General features: G+C 36.7%; 1 protein-coding gene across 1 annotated transcript in view; it reads left to right on the top strand.

Moving 5' to 3' along the window:
• The window catches only part of GBE1 (1,4-alpha-glucan branching enzyme 1), a 316473-nt gene that overhangs the window by 140669 nt on the left and 150807 nt on the right, over nt 1-24997 (top strand). Inside the window, exons 4-7 of the mRNA XM_066241074.1 lie at nt 4550-4675; nt 5992-6127; nt 8650-8740; nt 12597-12806. Of these exons, the coding sequence (XP_066097171.1) occupies nt 4550-4675; nt 5992-6127; nt 8650-8740; nt 12597-12806 (563 nt within the window). The remainder of the gene's footprint in view (nt 1-4549; nt 4676-5991; nt 6128-8649; nt 8741-12596; nt 12807-24997) is intronic.

Genomic DNA, 24997 nt, shown 5'->3' with positions numbered 1-24997 from the left:
GAAAAATTTTCTGGCAGCCTTCAATACAAGGTGGGGCAAAAGTAGGTTTACAGCTGTTGGTCTGTAAAGTGACAGTAATAATAAGAAGTAATACAAGAATAAACTGCGCTTTCTTGTACTCCCAACTGTAAGTCTACTTTTGGCCCACATTGTATTATTCAGTAGTATAATTTTTAACAGCTGTTCATTATTTAGTCATTTTCTTTTTCTAATAAAATAATACTAAAATTAATAGACAAAGATACAGTATTTTGGGCTCATTTATTATTTCAACAGGGTAAACTTATAATTCAAGTTGCTAAGTCATTGAGAATGACTGTTTTTTTATTATTTGATGCAGAGTGCCAACTGCTATTCAGAACTATTATATATGCTATTTTTACTGATACCGAGACTTTCAATCTGCTGTTTTTATGTGAATTCTTTTACCCAGCAGATATTAGCCTTATTATGGTTGATAGATCAAGCAAGTTAACTCTTCTGTTTTTGTAACTTTAAAGATATTTTTGTCATTTTCCAATTACAGTTGACACACGATATTTATTAGTTTCATTTGTGCAACCCAGTGATTAGTCGTTATGTAACTAAGTGATCACTTTGATAAATCTGGTACCCATCTGATATCACGCGGAGTTATAACGATATTATTGACTATATTCCCTGTGCTGTACTGACACCCTTTGTACTATGACTGTGCTGTAGCTACCGATTTGTACCTCTAAGTCCCTTCACCTTTTTCTTCCCACCCAAAAGTCCACCCCCATCTGGCACCCATAAAATGTTCTCTATATCTGTGAGTCTGTTTCTGTTTGGCTAGTTTATTTATTTATGTCTTTAGATTCCACATATAAGTGAATTGTATGTCATTCACCCTCCTCTGTCTGACTTTATTTCACTCAACACAGCACCCTCTGGGACCCGTCGTGCAGTTGCAGATAGCAGGGCTTCATTCCCTTTCATGGCTGAGTCATATTCCATTGTATGTATGCACCACTTCCTTATTCATCTATTAATGGACACTTACGCTGTTTCCATATCTCAGCTACTGTAAATACTACTGCAATGATCATGTCTTTTCAACATTTGGGTGTATATGTCGTTTTGATTTAGTGTTTTGGTTTTCTTTTAGATAAATACCCTAGCTCTTTTTTCTTTCTTTCTGCTATATAGCATGGGCTATTCTGAAGTTCTAAATTAAATCACAGAATGTCTTAAAATCTGAAAATCTTTCTTCTGAATTTGAACTCAAGAGAGTAAAAATCCAGGAAGTAATCCTCTTCTCACACTCCACCACACACACACACACAAAAAAAAATTGGGTGGGAAAATTTTGTCCAGAGAGGTTATATTTTTTAGTCATTGGGATGTATCTCATGTTTGATTTATTTAGATTTATTGTAACACTCTTAGTTGGTTATCACAACTATCTAGGAATAGTACATCAAAACAGGAGGAAGTGTCTACTCTAGGAAAGTATATTAGTTAGAAAAGTCTGAACTATGTTAACAAACGTAGCTTTGAAATTCAGGGGCCTGGAGAACAGAGACATTATTTAACTTTTATATAATGACCGAAGATAAGTTATCCTGATTTTGTGGGAAGCTTTGTTCTATATATTTCAGGACCTGTGCTATAATTTTATTACTAAGAATAAAGGAAGAAATTGGATAATTAAGTGTCCACCCCAAGAAGCAAAAACTAATAGATATATCTAATAGAAAACACTAATAGATTAATAGTAGATGATCGCCAAGGGGAGAGGGTTTGGAGGACTCAGAGAAAATGGTGAAGGAATTAAGAACTATAAAATGATAGCTACAGAGTAATTATGGGAATAGAAAGTACAGCAATATTGTAATAACTCTGTGCGGTGCCCAGTGGGTACTGGAAATATCAGCAGGAACACTTTGTAAGTATACAGTTGTCAAACTGTACAGTATACCTGAAACTAAAAATAATACTGAACGCAAGCCGTAATTGAGAAATAATAATAAAAAAGAATGAAACACTAATAGAAATAGAGAAACAGAACTTTTGGAAACAAATATCTTGAAGTTTCTCAATAAATGAAACTTACCTACAAGCTTATGTTAACTTGTTACTGTTTCATGGATTGTGTTAGAAAACACAGGACTCCTGAGTTTGAAACAAGTGATTTTATTACTTGCAGCACAGAAAGCAATATGGGCATCATTCTTTTCCAAATGAGAGGGGAGATAGAGAGACAGACTACTGCATGTGCACCTACTGGGATTCACCCGGCAACCCTCATCTGGGGCCGACGCTCTGCCCTTCTGGGGCCATGCTTGCAACCAAGCTATTTTTAGCACCTGAAGTGGAGACTCCAGGAAGCCATCCTCAGTGCCTGGAGCTGATGCTTTCGAACAATTGAGCCATGGCTGTGGGAAGAGAAGAGATAGAGAAAGAAGGAAAGGGAGGGATGAAGAAGCAGATGGTCACTTCTGTGTGTCCTGACTGGGAATTGAACCCAGGACATCCACATGCTGTAACACTGAGCCAACCAGCCAGGGCCCAGAATCCATTCTTTTAAAACAAGTAGTAATCATTCTTCTTCTGTGTCACCAAGGAAGACAAGTCATTTCTCAGATTGTTTGCTACACGCAACACTGAGAACTGGCCTCTGTCAAGAATAGTCACGGAGGGCCTTGCATTCTTGGTATACCCAGCACAATATACAGGAGTGGAGGTGACCCATCGGAGGACGGTTTTTTCCAACCTCCACCACTCATAATTTCTGAAGACATTTTATATGTACAGCAAAATAAATGAATGTTATAAAGAATGGGGAAATTATTTACAACGTGAGGAGTTTCTTCATGTTCTTAAAGTTCCAAATATTTTTCTGCAGATATATTGAAACAGATATATTGAAAAATACTTATTCATTTACGTTTATCCTTAGGAGGAGTTGTAGAGTCATTTGCAAAAGAGAAAAAAGATAGATGAATGGGTTACGTAGAAGGCTATTCGTTGAAAACTGATTTCTAATGTTTTATTTCTCCATTGCCTATCTGGGTTCATGAGGGAGCTAGAGGTACTTTCCTCAAGCCTGTCACTGCTGTGTATCACAGTAGACATTCAAGTGGCTGAAGGGACATATTTTTGAGAGGTAAAATATTCCAGAAGTGGGTTGAATATGTTTATTCATGTTTTTTGTGGTAATGACTTGAATGATAGCATCCATTGGCTATGACTGGCCTCAATAGAGTGGTCGGCATAATGCAGGAGAAAGAATCGATATCATGTAAAATAGACATTCCTTCCTCACCACAGAGTTGCTCCCTCCATCATAAATGAGGATTTAGTTTCTGTATCGGAGAGAAGTGCCGTGGAATTCTGGGAAGAATAAGAAGTGACTATCAGAAATTCAGTGTTCAGCTTTTGGCCCTGACACTCGGTGACTTTGGGATTTTGACAACTCACATCATCTTACTTAATACTTGTTCCATAACGATTCGCTGGAATCAAGTGTGATATGAATCTGAAAGTCTTTACTAAATTGTAAAACAATATACAAATATTGAATTACCAAGAATTACTCAAACTAGAGCTTCTTTCTCTTTTAAAGAAAACTGAAGAAATATATCCTCTTGCAATGCTGAGAATATAGTATATCTCCTAATCTGAACATTTTTAGTTATATTCTACCTACTTTTGGAAGGTTTAATTAAAAATAACTTTTTTGAAAAGCTCTAATTTTAATCATTTGGACAATTAGTTCATGTCCTTTACTTTTTTATCTAACCACGCAGATAAATTCAGTCTTCCATTCTATGCATCTGTGCCTTACTAAGCCTGAAATGGTAGGTTGAGTAAAAATTTGTATTTGCATTTTATTCTTATTTTTATTTTTGATAACCATAGTGGTACTATTGGCAAATATAGGAGTGGATGGCTAAAATGGAAAATGTTATGTTTTGTATGGTAGAGCATACGTAGAATAGGGTGTAGAAGAAGTTGAGAGGGGTAGAAAATATTTGGGGAGTAGTGTGTGTGTGTGTGTGTGTGTGTGTGTGTGTGTGTGTTTGTGTTGGGAAATACCAGTATTAACCAAAACCATTTTTCTCCGCTAACTTCTTGAAAATGTTGTAATTAATTGCTGTGGGAAAGGAAAGAAAGAGATGGTAATACAAGTCCCTTGTCACTTTTTATAACAGAGCAGGATTATTTCCTCCTGATGATTGATTCATTGACTGCAGTTCCCGAATAATGTTCATGTATTTTTATTATCCGCTGTATGCTGACTGTAATTAACCACTCTAATGGTTGATTTGCAATGATGGAAATTTCCAGAGAATCATAAAATATTCTGGCTGGAAGTATCTTTAAGGGTCATATACCCTAGCACACGAGGAAAGCAAGGTCCATAGAATTTAACCATCTTTAAGGTCACACATGTGAATGGTAGTTTAGATTCTTACAATCATTTCTTCTTTTCCATTTCGTAGCAGTGCTCAGAAACTATTATGCAATATCTTAGTTTTGAAGTATGTTAAAGCAATTCCATTTTATTTTTTTCTTTCTTTAGGTAGTTATTAAGAGTAAAAGTGGAGAGAATTTGTATCGTATTTCCCCATGGGCGAAGTATGTTGGTCGTGAAGGTGATAATGTGAATTATGATTGGACGCACTGGGACCCAGAGCACACGTATAAAGTGAGAACAACAGCTCTTTTAATAAATACCTGTTCTAATGTATTTTAGGGAAATTAAGTTTTACTTCTCTAACTTTTATAGTAATGTTCAACTTTTCAGTGCTGGTTTAATATTTCATGGCATACTGTATCTATTTGCTATACATATATCAAAGTCCATTATCAGTAGCCAATAAAGCATAAAGGTGAGTTTTTTAAAATCATTTGTTTCTGAGGTTTAGCAAGGGAAGAAAACGAAATCTGTATATAGTGACCTCTGAAGAATACTAGTTAGTATTATCTTTTTAAGTCTTTTCTTTCTTTTTTTTTTTTTTTGTACTTTTCTGAAGCTGGAAATGGGGAGAGACAGACAGACTCCCGCATGCACCCGACCGGGATCCACCCGGCACGCCCACCAGGGGTGACGCTCTGCCCACCAGGGGGCGATGCTCTGCCCCTCTGGGGCGTCGCTCTGTCGCGGCCAGAGCCACTCTAGCACCTGGGGCAGAGGCCAAGGAGCCATCCCCAGCGCCCGGGCCATTTCTGCTCCAATGGAGCCTTGGCTGCGGGAGGGGAAGAGAGAGACAGAGAGGAAGAAGGGGGTGGGGGTGGAGAAGCAAATGGGCACTTCTCCTTATGTGCCCTGGCCGGGAATCGAACCTGGGTCCCCCACACGCCAGGCCGACGCTCTACCGCTGAGCCAACCAACCAGGGCTCTTTTTAAGTCTTAACCACAATTTCTGATTCATTAAAATCTCTTCAGTGATGTAATGTTTCTCATTGTCATTGGTTTGAAGCAGTATCAGACTCCTGAAGAACAAGGAACAGGGGAGACATTTCATGCACGTATTACTTAGGGTGATTTTTAAAAATAATTTTATTTAGAAAGTTTAATTTAATGGGGTGACATTGATCAATAAGAGTTATGGTAATTTTTAAAGCTGTCTTACAAGAGTTATGGGTGTCTTTGAACTCACATTTGTGTCCTTTATGTTGTTAATAAGTGCTTGGGTTTAATAATTATGTATGTATTTCAGAATTGTTTTTGTTTTCTCTAAGGCTTAGGCTCAAAATATATCTTCACTCAATGATGAGCCATGAGCCATGAGCCATTACATGATTGCTTTTTAAAAATGGCTTCATTAACCTGATTATAAAAAGGATTTTTTTCTCAAAAGAAAATTAAATGGATAGTCAGTCTTTTTTTTTTTTAAATATATAAAAACAGCTCCAGAGTATTTGACTGAGTTGATTCACCATTTAATTTAATATGCTTAATTGGCCAGTTTCATATGGGCATTTCTGTTCTAATTGTGTATCTAACTTTATATTTGATAGTTTAAGCATTCCAAACCAAAGAAGCCAAGAAGTCCGAGAATTTATGAATCTCATGTGGGAATTTCTTCCCATGAAGGAAAAGTAGCTTCTTATAAACATTTTACATATAATGTACTACCAAGAATCAAAGACCTTGGTAAGTAATAACTGTGATTTTTAGTCAGATAAATTTTTAATGAATCTGTTCTCTTATTGGAAAAGCTAATTATGAGTATCTCTTTTTTGTGTTAAGAGATTAAATATGTAATAGGAATGCATTTTATTTTAGGCTTTTCAAATTGTTCTGTAATAGTAAAAGCATAGAAAAGGGAAATGGGATGAACATAAGAGTTCAAGATATTCTAATTTCAATTTTAAGTAATATAAACTAATAGCTTGCAAAATTATAGATAAATATGTAAGCATAACTACTTCTTTACAGAAAGCGATTTTTAACAGTGTAAGTGGTCATTGAGTAAAGCCTGTTCATTTTAGTTTGTTAGGGAAAAAATGAATAAGATGATATAAGCTCATTTTATATCAGAGTCCTTGTGTATATGGCTCGTCGGGATGACATATTTGACAAATATGTATAGTGCGTCTTCTGTGGAAAACACATTGTTGTAGATGTTTGCGTTTGGGACTGTAATGACACAGGCCTATTTTCATGGGAAGAACCAGGGGAATAAATAGTGTATGGCTGGATTATCGATTCAGTATGTTTTGAATCTATTTTTTAATAGATATGCTTTTTAATCATTTCACAGCATATTAGCACCTGCTCCAATGGCTAGGCAGGAAGATAAAGTACATTTAATTATTTTGTTTTTGTTAGGCAGTCCAAAATTTTGGCTACAGGAATGTTTTGCAATTCATGGTTAAAGTTTTCATTTATATGTAGATCTTAATTATCTGTAATAATGAATTCAGGTTCCAGAAACCAAAATTCAATAAATGTATGGAAACTTTAATATTGATTGTAATGAATAGATATTCTATTGAAACTCTTGTACTTGAGTTCTTGTCATTTTATAATGTAACAAATGATTTATGACTTGCTTCCTGTAGAAGGTTTGGCAGAATAAGATTCCGTCATCTATCTTTATGTTTGAATTGGCAGCATTCTGAACATAAATCTAAGATTGGTTGATGCCATAAAATTAAAACTATTATGAGAATAATTACATGATAGAGGAATAAACTGTAAACTTTATATTTTGTTAGAAAATATATAATGCATTTATGTTGTCTGAGCAGTAGTTTATATACATACTTCTATCAAGCCAGTTAATTTGATTTATTTTGCAGTAAAAATGCAGTTATAAACTTTTCAGATGAGTATAAACCATGGAGTTCATTATTTTTAAACTTAGGAATCCCTAATTCTGCATATGAATTTGCAATTATTAATTATGCACTGAAATATGTGTACAAAGCTCCATTGACATGAATTTGCCTTTGAGAATAGAGTGAGAGTATTTTCTATGCATGTTACAGAAATATAAATATATACCTTATAAACCAAATTATATTTGAAAAATTTTTACCAAATTGTACTTGGAGGAAGAAAAACCTGATTGTTTAATTTTTTAAATAACAAAAGTTTTTTGCCTGGTGGCGCAGTGGATAGAGTGTGGGACTGGGACACAGAGGACCCAGGTTCGAAACCCCAACGTCACCAGTTAGAGCGCGGGCTCATCTGGTTTGAGCAAAGCTCACGAGCTTGAACCCAAGGTCACTGGCTTGAGCAAGGGGTAACTCAGTCTGCTGTAGCCCCCTGGTCAAGGCACATATGAGAAAGCAATCAGTGAACAACTAAGGAGCCACAACAAAGCATTGATGCTTCTTATCTCTCTCCCTTCCTGTCTGTCTGTCCCTGTCTGTCCCTCTCTCTGTCTCTGTCACAAAAAAAGATTTTTAAATTAATATAAGAATTATTTGCTTACATTAAACACATTAATAAAAATACTTTTAGATGTTATAGTTTTTTAAAAAGACAGTGCCTTCTTTTTGAGCCATTTTGTTTTGTGTGAGAGCTAAACATTTTTAGATAGAGAAAGAAAAGTTGTGTGTGTTTATGCATGTGTGTGTGCACACAAAATGCATGTGTATGTGCACACTAGCAAGTTTTGAGTAGTTTTATAGGTGTAAGAAGTAGTGGGATATAGAAGAATTAATACTGACTTTGTGTAAACATGGACTTGTTGTTCTATCTTATGGTACATGGTAGAATAACTGAAATGTAAAGAAACAGGTAAAATATTATAGAAAGTGTATGGCATTCGATTGGTTACTTTTATTTAGCATTCATAATCTTTAGTATGAATATTATGAGTGCAGCTGACGTTTAGCATATTCAGATTGTCATCTTTAATATTCTACATCCAAATTAAGAGCATATTTGCATATAATTTATTACTTGTTGAAATGAAGCCATTTGAAATAGGTAGTTAAGGTATGACTCTCGAGAACTAACTGTCCGATTTTGTGTTAGAAGGTCAGACAAGCAAGAGATAGTAAAGTAGTAGAACTTTGCAAAATGATCAGGTCATTTATATGGAAATGATTATGTATGAAATTTAATGTCTTTAGAAAAAAGATTCTGTGTTTATATATCTTTTATTGTTTTTCTTTTTTTAAATCTGGCTTGTAATCTCTCTTCGCCCTTTGCTTATATAGGATACAACTGCATTCAAATGATGGCCATCATGGAGCACGCTTATTACGCCAGTTTTGGTTACCAAATCACAAGCTTCTTTGCAGCTTCAAGGTGAAATGAAACACTCATTATATTTATTCTTTCTTGAGTAAAAATTAAAAAAATAAAATGAATTACATTTTACTTGGTTTTAGGGTTAACAGTTAAAAGAAACTTAGCCTTTTTTGCTAAGATCACAGGCTCTCATTGCATCTGACCTTAGAGGTTGGTTTTGATTTGATGTTGCTTTTCATGAAGTGATTTGTAAAGAATATCTGGTTACCTGCTGAAATTTTCATGCATTTGGAGGCCCACACATTCGTCAGGAAACCATGTCCTATGGAAGCCACCAGTGCCAGAGTTCACATCTGTTTATGGGAAAAGATTGACTCATGTAGGAAGGTAACTGAGGAGTCAGCTGGTAGGACATACACTATCCATGGAAGGACTGTCCTTCTGTCTGTACTGAAGTCTGAGGAGTGTGTCCCTCTGCAATCGAAGAGGTTTGACCTGAATGCCCACAGATGGACAAGTCTAACACTGTCTCTGCCCCATGGAGATTACACTGTGTGGCATGTTGACATTAATCCAATCATCATGCACATCGTGATTTCTATCTGTAATAGAAGCAAAGACAGAAATGACAGGCTGCTATAATAGCATAGAATCAGAGGTCTGATCGGATTAGATAAGATATGAACTGACGATAGAACTGAGATAGAAAGCATGATTCAAAATTAACTTGGGGAGGAGCGAAGTGGGGAATAGAGTGCAAGACATAAAAGAAAAATACTACCTATATTCATATACCTGTTTTTCTTGGTAGTATTTCTCCTTGAATAAGTTACCTTTACTTACTCTCTTTAATTCCTCCACTTTTCTTCTTTCCTAAGTTCATTTCAAGGAGCCTCTTCATCTCTTCACTGACATTGCTCTTGTAAAGCAGGGATTGGGAACCTTTTTGGCTGAGAGAGCCATGAACACCACATATTTTAAAATGTAATTCCATGAGAGCCATACAATGACCTGTGTACGTTACGCATTATCCAATAAAAATTTGGTGTTGTCCCGGAGGACAGCTGTGATTGGCTCCAGCCACCCGCAACCATGAACATGAGCGGTGGGAAATAAGTGGATTGTAATACATGAGAATGTTTTATATTTTTAACGTTATTATTACTTTTATTAAAGAGTTGTCTGCGAGCCAGATGCAGCCATCAAAAGAGCCACATCTGGCTCGTGAGTCATAGGTTCCCGACCCCTGTTGTAAAGGATGCTGATGGCCTCCACACTGTCAAGTCCGAAGACAAAGTCTTACTTACTTCTACTGTCAACAGCATTTGGCACACTTGGTGGCTCCCACCTTCTTAGAACTTTTTGCTCTCTTTGGTTTTCAGAATATTTTACCCTCCTGTTGTTTTTGCCAACTTTCTTATTGTTTCTTCCTTATTTCCTTTCTGTCCAGTAAAGATTGGGTCTCCCAGTGCTCAACCCTGTTTTCATTCTCTTCTGTCTATATGAAGCACCTTGGATTCTCATCAAGTCTCATCCATTCTTATGGGTTACATTCGCTTTATATGCCAGCTCTCGAATTTAACTATTTCAGCCTCTGTTGTGAACTTCAAATAGCATCTCTTTGACTTTGGGATATCTAATACATAACTAACACTTAACATGTCCCAAACTGAATTCCTGATCTTATCTTCTCAGCTCCTCCTCCTGTCATCTTCCCTCGTTCAGTCAATGATATCTACATCTTCCCGTCGCTCAAGCCAGAAACCTTTGCAATATATTTGACTCTTCTTTTTTTGTCCCTTGAGCTTTCATAAACACTAAACCACCTGTGACTTCGAAATGTATCCCGTATCTGGCTGCTTCACCTGCTACTGCTCTGGTCCACGTCGCTGTTATCTCTTACCTTTGTTATTTGAATAGCTCTGTAACTGGGTGCTCTATTTTCTCTTATCCTCCTACTCCTTCCCTCGTCTCCTCTCCCTTCATACACATGGACTACGTTTGGCGCAGTGGCCAGAGTAACCATTTAAAAATAAAATGAGATCATGTCACTCTGTTGCACAAAACCTTTTGTGATTCCCTTTCAGGAAAAAAGTCAAAGATCATATATCGATCCATAAGACCCCATGTGATTTATTTAGGGCTTGTCCGTCCCTCTGCTCTCTTCTCTTTCTTGCTCATTCCATTCCAGCCTCACTAGGCTCTTTGCTGTTCCTCGGGTGTCCAGAGCTCATTTCTGTCCCCAGTGCTCTCTGAATTCCCGTTAACTATTCACACACCTTGTTCCCTGCTTCATTGAGGTCTTGGGTCAAATGCTGTTTCACGAGACTTTTACTGGTGTCCCTACTTAAAATAGCAGACCTGCTGCTCTTCTTAGCAGTGACTTAGCTTCATTTTCCTTTGGCAAATCATCGCTCTCTGAGATTCCACATATCTTGCTTATTTATTTGTTATTTCTCAGCTAAAATGTCAAATCCATAAAGGCAGTCATATTTGTTTTGTTCAGTGCTGAATCCCCAGAGCACAAAAAAGTTTCATGACATGATAAACAATTTTTTAAATATTTGTTAAACAGACAAAGAAATGAGTGAAACTTAATGGCTGTTCGTTCACTGAACACACTGTTCAGGGAATTCGAGGCTTGGTGGCTAGGATAAGGAGAGGAGGGGGTGTAGTGTCATAAGTTTGAAGTCCCTGGGAAGAGCCAGATGAAGCAGTGCAGGAGGTCATGATTAGGAACCTGGTACTCATCCCAGGAACAATGGGAGTGCAAATATGATTTCAGGTGAACTACGACATGATCTTATTTTCAGTTAGAAAATACAGCTCTTGCTCTCCAATGGAGTAGACTATTAGGAGACTGTCTATATACTCAGCACTGTACTATAGGTGGGAAACAAGGTCATCCTAGTCCCTGCCCTCAAGGTGCATATGGTCTAGTGAGGGAGAGACATAGTAAATGACTAATCAGAAGGGTCATTATTTATTTAAAAGAAAAAGATGAGGATATGGAAGATTATAGCGTCAAGATTTTTCATAGGTTAACAAAGGACATCCTCTTGGGTATGATTTTGTTTTCTCTTCTGTGTGGACTAGAAAACTCCTTTTCACACAAACACATGGGAGCTATATCTTTTCTGCTCCAGTGTTGACATGTATGCCATTTTCTTCTGGCCCATTGGTGCCTGAGCACATTTCAGTTTAACCCTTTGAGTAGTGAGTATTTTTCATGCTTGCTGACCCCCGGGACTGAGTTTCTTTTCTCAAAAAATGAAATTAGTTCCAGTTCCAGTTTTATTAACTTAAAATCATGTTTGTTTGATAACTGATTTAGGGAAAAAAGAAGAACATATATTTGTCTTTTTTTTTTAACATTGCCTTACACATTTTTAAAATAAAAATTATTGGTACAATTGTACTCTGGATGGTCAGGAGGCACGAGGACGTATGTGAACGTTCTTACTACTCAAATAAGAACAAGTAAATGCAGGAGGGATGGTCTAAGGACTTCCAGAGAAAGACTCTGAGTCTTCCTGACCCCACACTATACACATTCAAAAGCATGGCCATGGTTGCGAACAGGGATGGCTGTGTTGCCAAGATTAGACTTGGGAATAGAGATCAGAAGTTCTGTTTACAGAGAAGCAGGGTTTCGCTAATTACTCAACTCCTCAGAACGTGAAGTTTAGTTGGAATCTACTTTTAATAGCCTGATTGAATGTTTTATTGAATGCTTTTAAATTTGTTCAGTAACAAATATGAAGCACCTTTGACTTGAATCCAAGTCTGTATTAAAAGCATTCGCATATTTGAAGACTGTTGAACAGTGCTGGTAAAAAACAACTGATTCTCAGGAAATGACTGTGCGTTAAATATAACGTAACCTTGTGTTTGCTGGGTTCCTCACCTTCAGCCGTTACGGAACTCCCGAGGAGCTGAAAGAACTGGTGGACACAGCGCACTCGATGGGCATTACGGTCCTCTTAGATGTGGTCCACAGCCATGCTTCCAAAAACTCAGAAGACGGGCTGAATATGTTCGATGGGACAGATTCCTGTTATTTTCATTCTGGATCCAGAGGAAATCATGATCTTTGGGATAGCCGATTGTTTGCCTACTCTAGGTAGGTACATTTAATATTGCAATGTCCTTTTTCTTATTGTTTAAAATTAATTTTAAGGAATTTCACTAAATTCATTGCATCTGTGCCCTCTCACTGATATTTAAATTCTTAAAATAAGTTTTTATAATTTTATGAAGAAAACTTAACATACTTATAGCATTTAACTTGTTTTTTATGACATATGCATAGTGCTTTGCATTACATTTTAGTTTTATAAATCTTTTGCCATTTTAATTATGTTGATTAAATTTCCATTTAAAGGGATTAATGTGAAGCATCTTTAGCATCAAAAAGATCATTTTATCAGGTTGAATTAACCATTGCAAATCTCCTTTTAATAAAGAAATGTACATTGTTTTAAGTAGGTTTCTTTTAAAAATCATACTTCCCATTTTGCTATCTTACTATCACCATGTTTTATACTACAGCTAAATAATTATAACTATAATAATGAGTAATATTTATTAGTATGTTATATAATACATCAGGTATGTTGCCAAATGTTTTAGCTATATTAGCAACATATTTTATTTATTCTAAATATTGATAGTAACTATTTTTACATGGTAAGTACTAGTTTTATAGCCAACCTACAGATAGCAAGCTAAGGCACAGTGTTGAAATAATCTGTTAAGATTTAACACATCTCTGACTTCTTTTGCCATCTAAATTGAAGGGTGTTTTAGATGATTAAATCTAAATAGCATGATATGGCAAAGAATTTTTAAAAAGCTAAAATACTCTTAACTTGTATTCACTATTTATTATAAGTGAAAAGATAATGAAAATCATTATCAGGCAAATTAAAAGTAGTAGAGTGTCATGTAATATAACTAATTTTTAAGTAAGTGTTTTGAAAAGAATTTAATGAAGATTTTGGATGTTTATATTACATAAACGTTCACATACCTGGAAAATGAGTAGTGTAGAACAATGCTTCAGCAAATAATTTGATAAAATGAAGAATTCTAAATTGTCAGTCCAATTAGATGACTTTTATATGGACAGGATTGTTTTGCTACACTGTTTTCTGAAGAGCATACAGGAGTGTGTACCTCCTAGCCCTATAGGAACCACTCATGCCAGATGGAGCAGCATAATGTATGAGAACAGACACAAGAGGCGAACGTGGATGGCAGGATTCCAGGCCTGCTTCCCTCTCGGACGAATCAATTAGATCATTCTGGTTCTCAGGGTTTCCTTTTAAGGAGGCAGAGTTTGGGGGCTAATAAAGTTCCCTCTGTAAATTTATTTTGTATTTTGATTCCTTTTTGCATATTGCCTTTTTTTAGGATGGACTTATAATAAGTAATAAGTAAAAAGGATTGAACCTATGCTAATTTTATGATATAACCCCACTAATTAAATTATTGTGCAAATCTTATAAATGTTGAGTTTGGGACAGGAAGTACAATTAAGTGAACTTTCCAGTTTGTATTGGAATTAATAAGAGTTAACTCTATCCTGTAGAACTGTGCCTTATGAAAGAAATACCTTAAATGATAAAATTTGATTATAAAATAATACTTCTTTAGAACTGCGTCTTAGAAAAAAATACATTAAGTGGGTAGATTTTATGCTCTAAAATCATAGTTTATTATATTTTTCTGTACCATAAACTCTTGAAGTCCATGTATTTTTTTTTAAGTGACGGAGGGGAGATAATGAAGTAGACTCCCATAAGTGCCCCCACCAGGATCCACCTGGCAACCCCTATCTGGGGATGATGCTCAAATCAACCCAAGCTATTTTTAGCACCTGAGGCTAACACACTTAGACCATCTGAATCCTCCTCAGCACCCTGGCTGATGCCTGAACCAATTGAGGAGGGACAGAGGGAGAGAAGAGGGAGAGTCCTACTCTGTTCTTTTGGTTATCCACTGCTGCTTAATAAATGAGACCAAAATTTAGTGACTGTAGACAATAGCAATTGTTTATTTTGTTTCTGTAGCTACAGTTTGGCCTAGCTTAGCCTGGACAGTTATCTTTTCCATGTGGTGTCAGTTGTATTGACTTCATTAGGGGGTGGGGCATTCACTTGAAAGGTATTTCACTCATGTGACTGATATTTGGTGCTGGTTGTCAGCTAGGAGTTCGGCAGCCAGGGCTGTGGGTTAAAAGGGCCTCAGTTCCTTCCATTTTAGCCCCTCCACTGGTTACCCAGCTGTCTCACAAGAGTGAGAAAGAAACAGACACGAATCCTGCTATTTCTTATGACCTGGGCCTAGAAAATGACACTCATTATTCCTGCTATAGACTGTTGGTCAAACATTACAGACTCACAGCATAGGGGACAAAGACACCTCCTTTCAGCGGAAGGAACTTGAATGATTTTTAGGGTTTTGTTTTCAAATTTCCACATCTAACAAGCTGACCACACACACTGAATATACCACTTCACAAATTCTAAAAAGATGTATTGGCATGCCTGTCAGTGTGGAAATACTATTTTCCCTACCTTTATTTGTGTGGTAGAGAGTTGTGCCTGAAATAGGCAGTATTTTTTTAAGAATACATTTTTCTTTTAAAATAATGCTGTTTTCTATAATTAGAAAATATGTGCCTGACCAGGGGTGGCGCAGTGGATAGAGCGTCGGACTGGGATGCGGAGGACCCAGGTTCAAGACCCTGAGGTCGCCAGCTTGAGTGCGGGCTCATCTGGCTTGAGCAAAGCTCACCAGCTTAGACCCAAGGTCACTGGTTCGAGCAAGGGGTTACTTGGTCTGCTGAAGGCCCGCGGTCAAGGCATATATGAGAAAGCAATCAATGAACAACTAAGGTGTTGCAACAAAAAACTAATGGTTGATGCTTCTCATCTCTCTCCGTTCCTGTCTGTCTGTCCCTATCTATCCCTCTCTCTTACTCTCCCTCTGTCACTGTAAAAAAATATATATATGTAAAGGCACACAAAATCCAAAAGAAAATTATTATTCTTTATAAATATAAATAATATAAGGTCTACCGGAAAGTTCTGTCCGTTTCTATCACAAATTTCGACATGTAAGCACATGTTTATTTGGCGCATGTGTGCCTCTCTATTTTTATCACTTAATATATACATACTGACTTAGCAAATTAACTAAAACAAAGTTGATTCACGTTAGTCTTATGTGTGAAGCGATAGTGTACCCATGGCTACTGATAAAGTTCATTTACGCCACTGTAATTTTTACGAATTTCAACAAGGAAGAAATGCTACAGAAGCATGTCTGTCACATCCACCATATTCCCCGGACTTAGCACCCTCTGACTATCATTTGTTTTTGTCCTTACAAAACTTTTTGAAGGGCAAAAAATTCAAAAATAAAGAAGATATCGAACAAGCACTGGTTCAATTTTTCACATCAAAAGATAAAATATTTTTCAAAAATGGGATATACAAATTGCCCTCACGCTGGCAAGAAATCATTAATAATAATGGAAATTATATTATTTAATAAAGTTTATTGACGGTAAGAAAAATTTGTATTTTGTTTTATTCCAAAAATGGACAGAACTTTCCAGTAGACCTTATATATATTGTATGTAAGTGCCTTTAAAGACTATTCCTTACAGAAAACCCAAACCTTCACTATAATCCTTCCCTTAGAATAGTTCCTCTGCCTATAATTTTAGGTTTGTTATCCAGGTGAATTCAGAAACTACAATACATACTTAATATTTTAAAATATGAATTATTTTCCTCCCTTTCCTTTTGGTATGTTGATTAATATTGTACTTTACTAAAAATTATATATGAAAGTAGCACATGGTTTACCTAAGGCCTAAGCCTCCTTTTTTAAAGCTTGAAATAATTTTTGAAATTATTGTATTTCCTGTCTGAAAAAAAAAAAGATCTCATATATTTCTATAAAGCCAGTTTCTGTAGAGATATGTTACTGATGCTCCTGTCATCCTATCTGTATGTCACAACCTGTCACCATTTATATAATCTCTGATTCAAGTGCCATCATCAAAGTTATCAGAATTAAATCTCTCGCTCTGAGTAATACCAGGGATCCTGACTGTGCTATATCATTACCTGCTATGAATAAATTTCCAATCAGGAGCTGCCCATGTTTTAATTTTCTGTCTGTGCGCCTGAACTGCCTTCCACCTCTGCTAAATTACTAATGACAGTTCATAACCGTATCGGGTTGTCCTTTCTTTAGTTGGTAAAGAAGACTTTCTGACAAATCTGTCAACCCCCAGTTTCTGAAGTTTCTAGAGTAAGAAATAATGGATATGATTTCTTGCTCTTAGTTTTAAATTTTGTTTTGCATATCCATCTGACACTGTGTACATGCACTTGTTCAAATGGCAAGACAGCTGCAGATTTGTTGAGATTAAACAATTATTCTGCCTTAATCATTACCACGGCTTCAGATGAGTACCTTCTTCTGGAGTATTTCTTCCAAGGATTAGATATTGATCTCAAAGGACATAATAGAGCCAATATTTATTTTTTTCCCTGAACTTTTCATTTGAGTACAAAAATAATTACAATCACATGCCATGGGTTTATAATGTGACAACTATTAGGCACGAGGATACTCTATTCTTTTTTTAACAAATTTTTATTTATTGATTTTAGAGAGAGAGGAGGGGGGAGGGAGAGAGATAGGAGCTTTGATCTGTTTCTGTTTGTGCTCTGACCAGGGATCGAACCAGCAACCTCTTTGCTTTGGGGCGATGCTCTAACCAATTGAGCTATCCAGCTAGGGCGAGCATACTCTACTATTATCTTAAATTTTTAGAAGCAAAAATAAATCCATTTCATTTTTCTTCCTTAGGTCATAACCATATCAAATAAAATACCCCTTAGCACAGACACTGTATATGGCTTCTTAATCATGCTAAATTTTTCCCTCAAGTTAGAAGGTAGAAGGAAATTCATGTAGGCTTTCCCTGCTCAGAGTGAATAGTTGCATCTTATTATATGGTGTATTTTTTGTTGTTGTTTATTAGTATAGTGAATTGCTTTTATTTATTTTGAATACTAAGCCAATCTTGCATTCCTGAGATTAACCCTCAGGAATATAGGTACTAATATTCTAAACAAAATTTTAGCATATTATATAGAATATTATATTATATTATGGCCAAATCAGTTCTTAATGATGAATTTTAACCTAAGGCTTATTGTGCATTGATGAATTAGCTAATGACTATAATGTCATCGTCATGGTCAGCATCATATTTAAAAACCAAGGTTTCAGGACATGATTGGAAACAACCACAATTATTATTTTTAAAAGAATTTTAGTCCTATGCTACTTTGTACTTTTTTAAAAGCAAAAACAGAAAGCCATATGGCATCAGGTGAAATGATTACTCTTTTGGCTATAGTAAAAATGACAACAGCAACACAGAGAAAATGACACAGAAATGGTAAAGGTCTGCAAGTACCTTTGAAAACAGTTTGTTATTATCTGGACAAGTTGTAGATTCATATATCCTAGGATGTATTATATTACTACATATATATACTTGGGAAACTTCTAAGCATATACTTATTGGAATTTTGGGGAAAAATAAAAATAAAAATTTACTCCATCAGGGTCGCGGTAACATTTTAACAATTAATTTGAAATAACTGCTTTCAAAGAAATTTGGCTTAGAGAAAGCATTTTGGGGAAAATATCAAGAAAAAGTTTCCATCATCGTGATTTTATTGCTACAAATGATTTCAGTCATACATTTAAAAAAAAATTTTCAGTACTGAATCTTACAGCAATTTTTTTCCCAAACTTTCAAAATTATTCTAGTTATCATTTATCCTGAGCCTATTGGTTATAAATATAAATGTTATTATAAATATGAATGAATCACCTTGTTGTGGTCACTTGGCAAAACCACCTACCTTTAGGGAAAATGAAAATGTACCGCCTAAATTTCATGGAAGGTGATAGATGGTGGAGAGAGTTGAATAAAAGAGTTGTATAATTTCATAGTCACATGGTCCTCTCCTTTTAATTATAGCTATTTATTTTAGCTATTTATTTTAGCGCTTTTATTTTTTTATTTTATTTTATTTTTTTACTTTTATTTATTCACTTTAGAGAGGAGAGAGAGAGAGAGAGAGAGGAGAGAGAGACAGGGAGGAGGAGCTGGAAGCATCAACTCCCATATGTGCCTTGACCAGGCAAGCCCAGGGTTTCGAACCGGCGACCTCAGCATTTCCAGGTCGACGCTTTATCCACTGCGCCACCACAGGTCAGGCTATTTTAGCGCTTTTAAAGCCAGGACAAACATTAAAACCACATATCAGGCCACTGGCCGGTTGGCTCAGTGGTAGAGCGTCGGCCTGGTGTGTGGGGGACCCGGGTTCGATTCCCGGCCAGGGCACACAAAAGAAGCGCCCATTTGCTTCTCCACCCCCTCCTCCTTCCTCTCTGTCTCTCTCTTCCCCTCCCGCAGCCAGGGCTCCATTGGAGCAAAGATGGCCCGGGCGCTGGGGATGGCTCCTTGGCCTCTGCCCCAGGCGCTAGAGTGGCTCTGGTCGCGGCAGAGCGACGCCCCGGAGGGGCAGAGTATCGCTCCCTGGTGGGCAGAGCGTCGCCCCTGGTGGGCGTGCCGGGTGGATCCCGGTCGGGCGCATGTGGGAGTCTGTCTGCCTGTCTCTCCCCGTTTCCAGCTTCAGAAAAAAAAAAAACCCAAAAAAATCCCCCACATATCAGAGCAATTTTAACTTTAGCCAGATCTTCAGTATTTTATTTTTTTAATTTATTTAAATTATATTTTTTCTCATTAACTGTTAATTATGTTGTAAGTGTATTTTATCTCTATTTTAAAATTGGTTTCTTGTATATATGAGTTTACAGTATACTTAATAGATTACTGAAGTGGTAAGTATATAAAATTTATTAAGAAATACATATATGGAGGACTATGCTGGAAAGGCTCACAATAAAAAAAGTTTACAGATAATTGAAGCAGACCATTACTTAGTTAAATTAAGGTTAACATCAATAATGTTTTTTAAAAGAAGAAAAAATTATTTTTTGTGATCAATTTATTTATAAATTTATTGGTTTGTTTATTTTAATAAAGATATTGAGCATCTACTATATGTCATGTCTTTAAAAAAGTAATATTTTCAAAATATTTAAATGAAGCACAAAACCCTAAAGAAAATACCTTTTAATTTCTTTGCATAGATTCCAGAACATTTAATATTTTTTAATTGAAGTTATACAGCATATTTCAGAAAATATCTGTTTTGTTTGCTTTACAGAAAGCAAATGATGCTTTTTTAAAATAAAGCATTTGCTTTAAAAAAATAATGGAGGTTAAAGAACAATTTTGAATGTAGATTTAGCAAACAGCTAACTATTTCAAGATAGACAATTAAATAATAACTTATAGACTATTCATTAGTATAGTTAAATATGACAGTGAGATTATTTATTAATGCTGGATGTCCCATAAAAAGTCATGTTTTTTTCTTTGTAGTATTTTTTTTTCCTTCTAGTATTTCTTCCTTGTTTAAACCAGAACCTAATTTCAGATTTAATAAGGAAAAATGGTTAAATCTACTGTTTCAAAAAAAGTAGAGTTAGATTCAAATTTCAGACAGACTAATTCTCTTTTGTAAAAGAGATTAAGAAAGTTGCTATATCAATCTAATCAGTCTGGATTTGAGTGTGAATAGTAGAAATATAACTTTTCTTAGAGGGTTTATGAGATTATTCAGCCTAGCAGAAAGGTTTCTATTGATGCAGAGCCCAGCACAGGGGAAGGATTTACAGTCTTTGTATCAACTTTGTTCCTGGTATTACCTGCCTGGTTTATTCCCCTGAAGTCTAAAATTCAGGTGCACGGGGACATCACAACAATATCCTGAGTATTTAAGTCTTACTCACCTATAACATTCACCTTCGCAAATCCTAACTCACTGGAAGGAGGTCAGTTCTACTTGGTAATGAATCTTAAGTTTGAAAATGTTGTGTATTGCTGTAAAAGCAGCTTCTTTCGCTCAAGACAATGATAGTATATGCTTGTGACACTGTTCTGAAAGTTCCTATTCAAGAATTATTCCTTTAAGTCTTGAAAATTCATGGTACCTTATAAAAATATCTGGGTCTTGTTTATGACCTTTTAAAAATAAGCAGGGAAAGCATTAAAAAAATAAATTTTTCAGTTTTTATCTGTGTGTAGCAAAGCATATTTAACATGGCTGCTCTTCAGTGTATGGACTAGCGGTGTTGAAGTTAGGAAGAGCTATTTCATGGTTTTCCAGCTGAATGATTTCCTTATTGTTACGCTGCAGATAAATAACCTATGTTATATTGAGACAATTATTTTCAGAAAATGTAGGTATCTCGTAACTTTGCAAGGATACATATTTATAAGTAATACAAAAATTATTCATGTTTGAGTATTGCATTCCCCAGTCGTTAGATTAGTTGACAGGCGGATTTTCTCTAACTTCTGAATTTCCCATCCACATTTTGTGATGGTGAAATGTTTGTGTTTGGCTGTACCTCAGGTCTTTGATCTTTTTTCATGTTATTTTATTTTTTGTCATTGTTTTTAAGGGAAGCCATCAGCCTTAGGACTTATTTTATTTTATTCTTTCAGGTTAAAGTATTTCCCCAAGATTAGACCTTTGCCCATGTAGTATTTCAAAATTCTGTGTGCTAAAGACATCCATAAAACTCGGGGTGAGTGATAGTTAACATTTGCTCACAGTGCCTTAGAAAACAAAGAACATATGATCAACTTCTCCAAGACTGAGTCTCTGTTCTCAGTGCTGTGTTAAGGGTAACAAACGAGGCTGACTGGCATTCTCCCCAGTTATGTTCAGCATGTCCCTGTGAAGTGATGACAGTCATGATGATTGCAGTAATAACCTTTATTAAAGACTACTCCATTTGGAAGCATTAGATGCTTTACATGCATTATTGAACTTCTCTGACCACCGAAGTCCCTGCAATTCCCTATTTACTGTCCTTGCCTAATATTTCTCCAATATGTTTATCATGATGTGACTTCCTAAATAGATACGTATTTATTGTTTTATTTTAGTGAAATTTCTGTTGTTTGTATTTGATGTTTAGTGATATACTTGTTGTTTATATATTAAATATGGAAGTAAAGTTACTAATTTAGTGTTATGTAGAAGATGTTTTATTTAAAGCAGTCTCTGTCTCTCTTTTTCTCTCTGTCTCATAAACTTTTCAATGTCAAATTTGCTTGCCGGGAAAATGACATGGCAGAGCGTTGATTTGGTGGAGTTACCTGTTCTTTAGAACTGGGTTCAATGAAGAAAGCTACCAAAGATACATCTAGCCAAAAGGATACTAATCTTTTAGTTCTTTAAGAGAAGTCAGGAATCTATATTTCATATGAAATCTCCTCATTTGTAAATATCTGCCGTTAATGAAAGAATTTGAAGTCACTGTGCAGACCAAAGGAACACATGTGTGAAATGAGTGTAATCCCTGAGCCTCTCAGGCTATCTCTGAATTGCCAAGATGTGTCGTGGGGTCAGCGAGTATGAGATCTTACCAGACTTCCCAAATGAAGCAGTAAATTGAGTAATGAGTCCAATGTGATAAGGACAATGATACTTTCTATTGTAATTCAGTTTTGGGGGTATTAGCAACGGAAATTTTATAAACCTAAAATGATAGTCTAATAAATACCAGGCAGCAGAATTATGTTAATATCTTGATTTTAAGTAGCAGATTAATCAACAAAATGAGGGCTTTTTAAGAGCAGGCTCAGTAAAGCAAAATGTACATAGATTGAAGAAGTTGATGTAGTTAAAATTCAGTAACCTTCATTTCTTTTGAAACCTTGTATCTAAGTTGCAAGTGATTTCTTTAAAAAAATTACAAATGTAGTTACTGACCTTTGGAGGTAATATAAAGAATGAGTAGGATCCTTAGCTTTAGTTCTCAGCCTAGGCTCAAATACTTGTGTGGGGACTTTTCTTGTAACCATATCGACATTGGTTAATCTAAAATTAATTAATACCCCCTTCTGTAAAATAAGATTCTAATTATACCTCCCTTTTATGCTTGTGACTATGCAGTGACACACTTATTCCAGTGACTCGTAGTCATGATCATGGCCATTGTCAGCATCATTACCACATCATCTCCTGGGCAGATTAACCAGCCAGCCTGGTCCTCTGAAACTAGATACATGAAGGCAAGTAGGGCAAGTAATAATAACATTATTCTTCCTGAGCCAACGATACATGCCATAATGGCTCTGGATCTTCCTTCCTTGTGGTCTCACACTATTTTTGAAAAGCATGTTAAGCTCTTTTCTTGGTGGAAGCACTGAATTAGGAACAGTTGTAGAGATGACAGATCACATCACCATCTAACGGCACTGAGAAGTCACAGCCGAGAGCAGCGGTGGAGAGAGAAAACCCATCAAGGTCAGCAGCCGGCAGTGAAAGCACAGCCGCGGAAGGTCACCGCGGCACGGCGGCAACCAGCCCCACACACTGTAATTGTCCCGCTGGGCATCATTAGACTACAGTATGGTATAATCATTGATCATAATAAATGTGAGTCATTAAAACACTCTGTCATGTTCAAGTTTTTTCTTTTTAAGATTCTAGGAAAATGTGCGATGTAATTTCAAAGCGTTTCCGTTATTTATGTTAAATTTTCAAGTGTTGTTCTAAGGACTAAAAATTATCTGTCAACTGTTTTTTAATGAGAATTGCCGGGAGACTTTTATTTCTGCAGATTACTTTGTTTTCCTCCAGTGTGGAACAAGCGGACCGTCCTTCTGTTTATTTATTTTTTTTGCAAACTTCATGTGTGAAAGGAGGTTCATTAAAGCTATTGAATGAGCTATTCTGCTCGTTTTGCATTTTAAATCAAATTGTTCAAGCTTTCCCAATAAAGGACTCAGGTGACAAACTTTTTAGTATAATGCTAAGCTGTTTTCTATAATAGTACCTGGTTAACTCCAGTGGGAGTGGCCTCGTTAGTTTTACAATCTTCTTTACTTTCTCTTCTGTGTAGCCAGCGGTGCTGCCAGTGTTCATGAGTAGGGAGAGCAGACCCTTATGCTTTACGATTATTGAATTTGCCCGTGGTTTTAGTTTATTTTTTTGGACAAAGTGTTATTATTAATGTTTGCCTTATAATAAGCTAGCGCAGGTTTGCTTGACCTACAGAGTGTCCTTGTAGCTACTGCGGTTGTCATGGACCCCTTCTGCACTGGGTGTCTGGCCCTGCCCCAGCACAGTGCGGGGCCTTTTGAGTGTCAGGTGACCTCCGGGTTGTTGACTCACCAGAAAAAATTTCAAGGACTGTTTGGAGTGAGAACAAGCAGGCTTTATTCAGATAGTGAAAAAGAAGGAGGCCAAGGCCCTGGCACTGCTAAAAGCAGCAAGAACTTGTGTCTGAATGGACGTGGGCTGATTCAGAAGGGAGTTATGCACGCGGGCCATTAGTTTTTGAGACTATATGTGTTTCCCAGCCGGGAGGGTTGGGTGGGGCGTGGCGTTGTCTCCAGTCTTAGTGGCACCAAATACCAAATTCTGACTTCACCTTCTGGTCGGGAGGGGGTCTTATTCCTAATGTGGTTCATTCTGGAAGCATCATGGTGTTTGTTTGTCCCCTCTGGCCCTCCCTCCACTTGTGGTGTCGATTTTCATTATAATGATGGTATAATGAGCATTGCGGTCCCTCCCTGGTCAGTTTTTCCTCCATCTTAGATTAGTCTGGATCCTCCTGCTCTAATCACCCTCAGTGAGGGAGGGCGGCCTCTCGCGAGGTGTCAGTCACTGTCAGTGCTCAGCCGTTCAGGCCCGTTGTTGAACCACGTGTTTCAGTTTCTGACGTCCACTTTGCAGGGATTTTTCCTAGTTTCTTGCTAACCTGTCTCACCACGGCTTATGGACTAGCTTATGTGGTTACATCTGGCAGACTTATCAGAAATAGCCCACCTCACTACCTTTCCCCCAGCCTTTCCAGAAGTAAGGAACCTAACATCTCCAGTACGAGAAGTGAGTTCAGGGAACGTGGTGATAAAACAGAGCAGGTGAACGGAGCAGGCACGTTCAGGTCAGAGGGGTGGTGTGAAAGGAACGGGTGTTTGCCGTCCTTCCTGGGCATTGAGACAGGACACTGCTGTGCTGGCTGGCTGGGAGCTGGCAGGGCCACTGGGAAAAATGGGAAGTGTCAGGGGAGATAGACAAAGAGTAAGCGTGCAAAATAGAGACCCAACCGCCCTGC

This window comes from Saccopteryx bilineata, chromosome 8, assembly GCF_036850765.1.
Source record: "Saccopteryx bilineata isolate mSacBil1 chromosome 8, mSacBil1_pri_phased_curated, whole genome shotgun sequence".
Classification (NCBI taxonomy): domain Eukaryota; kingdom Metazoa; phylum Chordata; class Mammalia; order Chiroptera; family Emballonuridae; genus Saccopteryx; species Saccopteryx bilineata.
The sequence above is the reverse complement of the archived record's forward strand: the minus strand, read 5'-3'. Positions and strand labels throughout refer to the sequence as shown.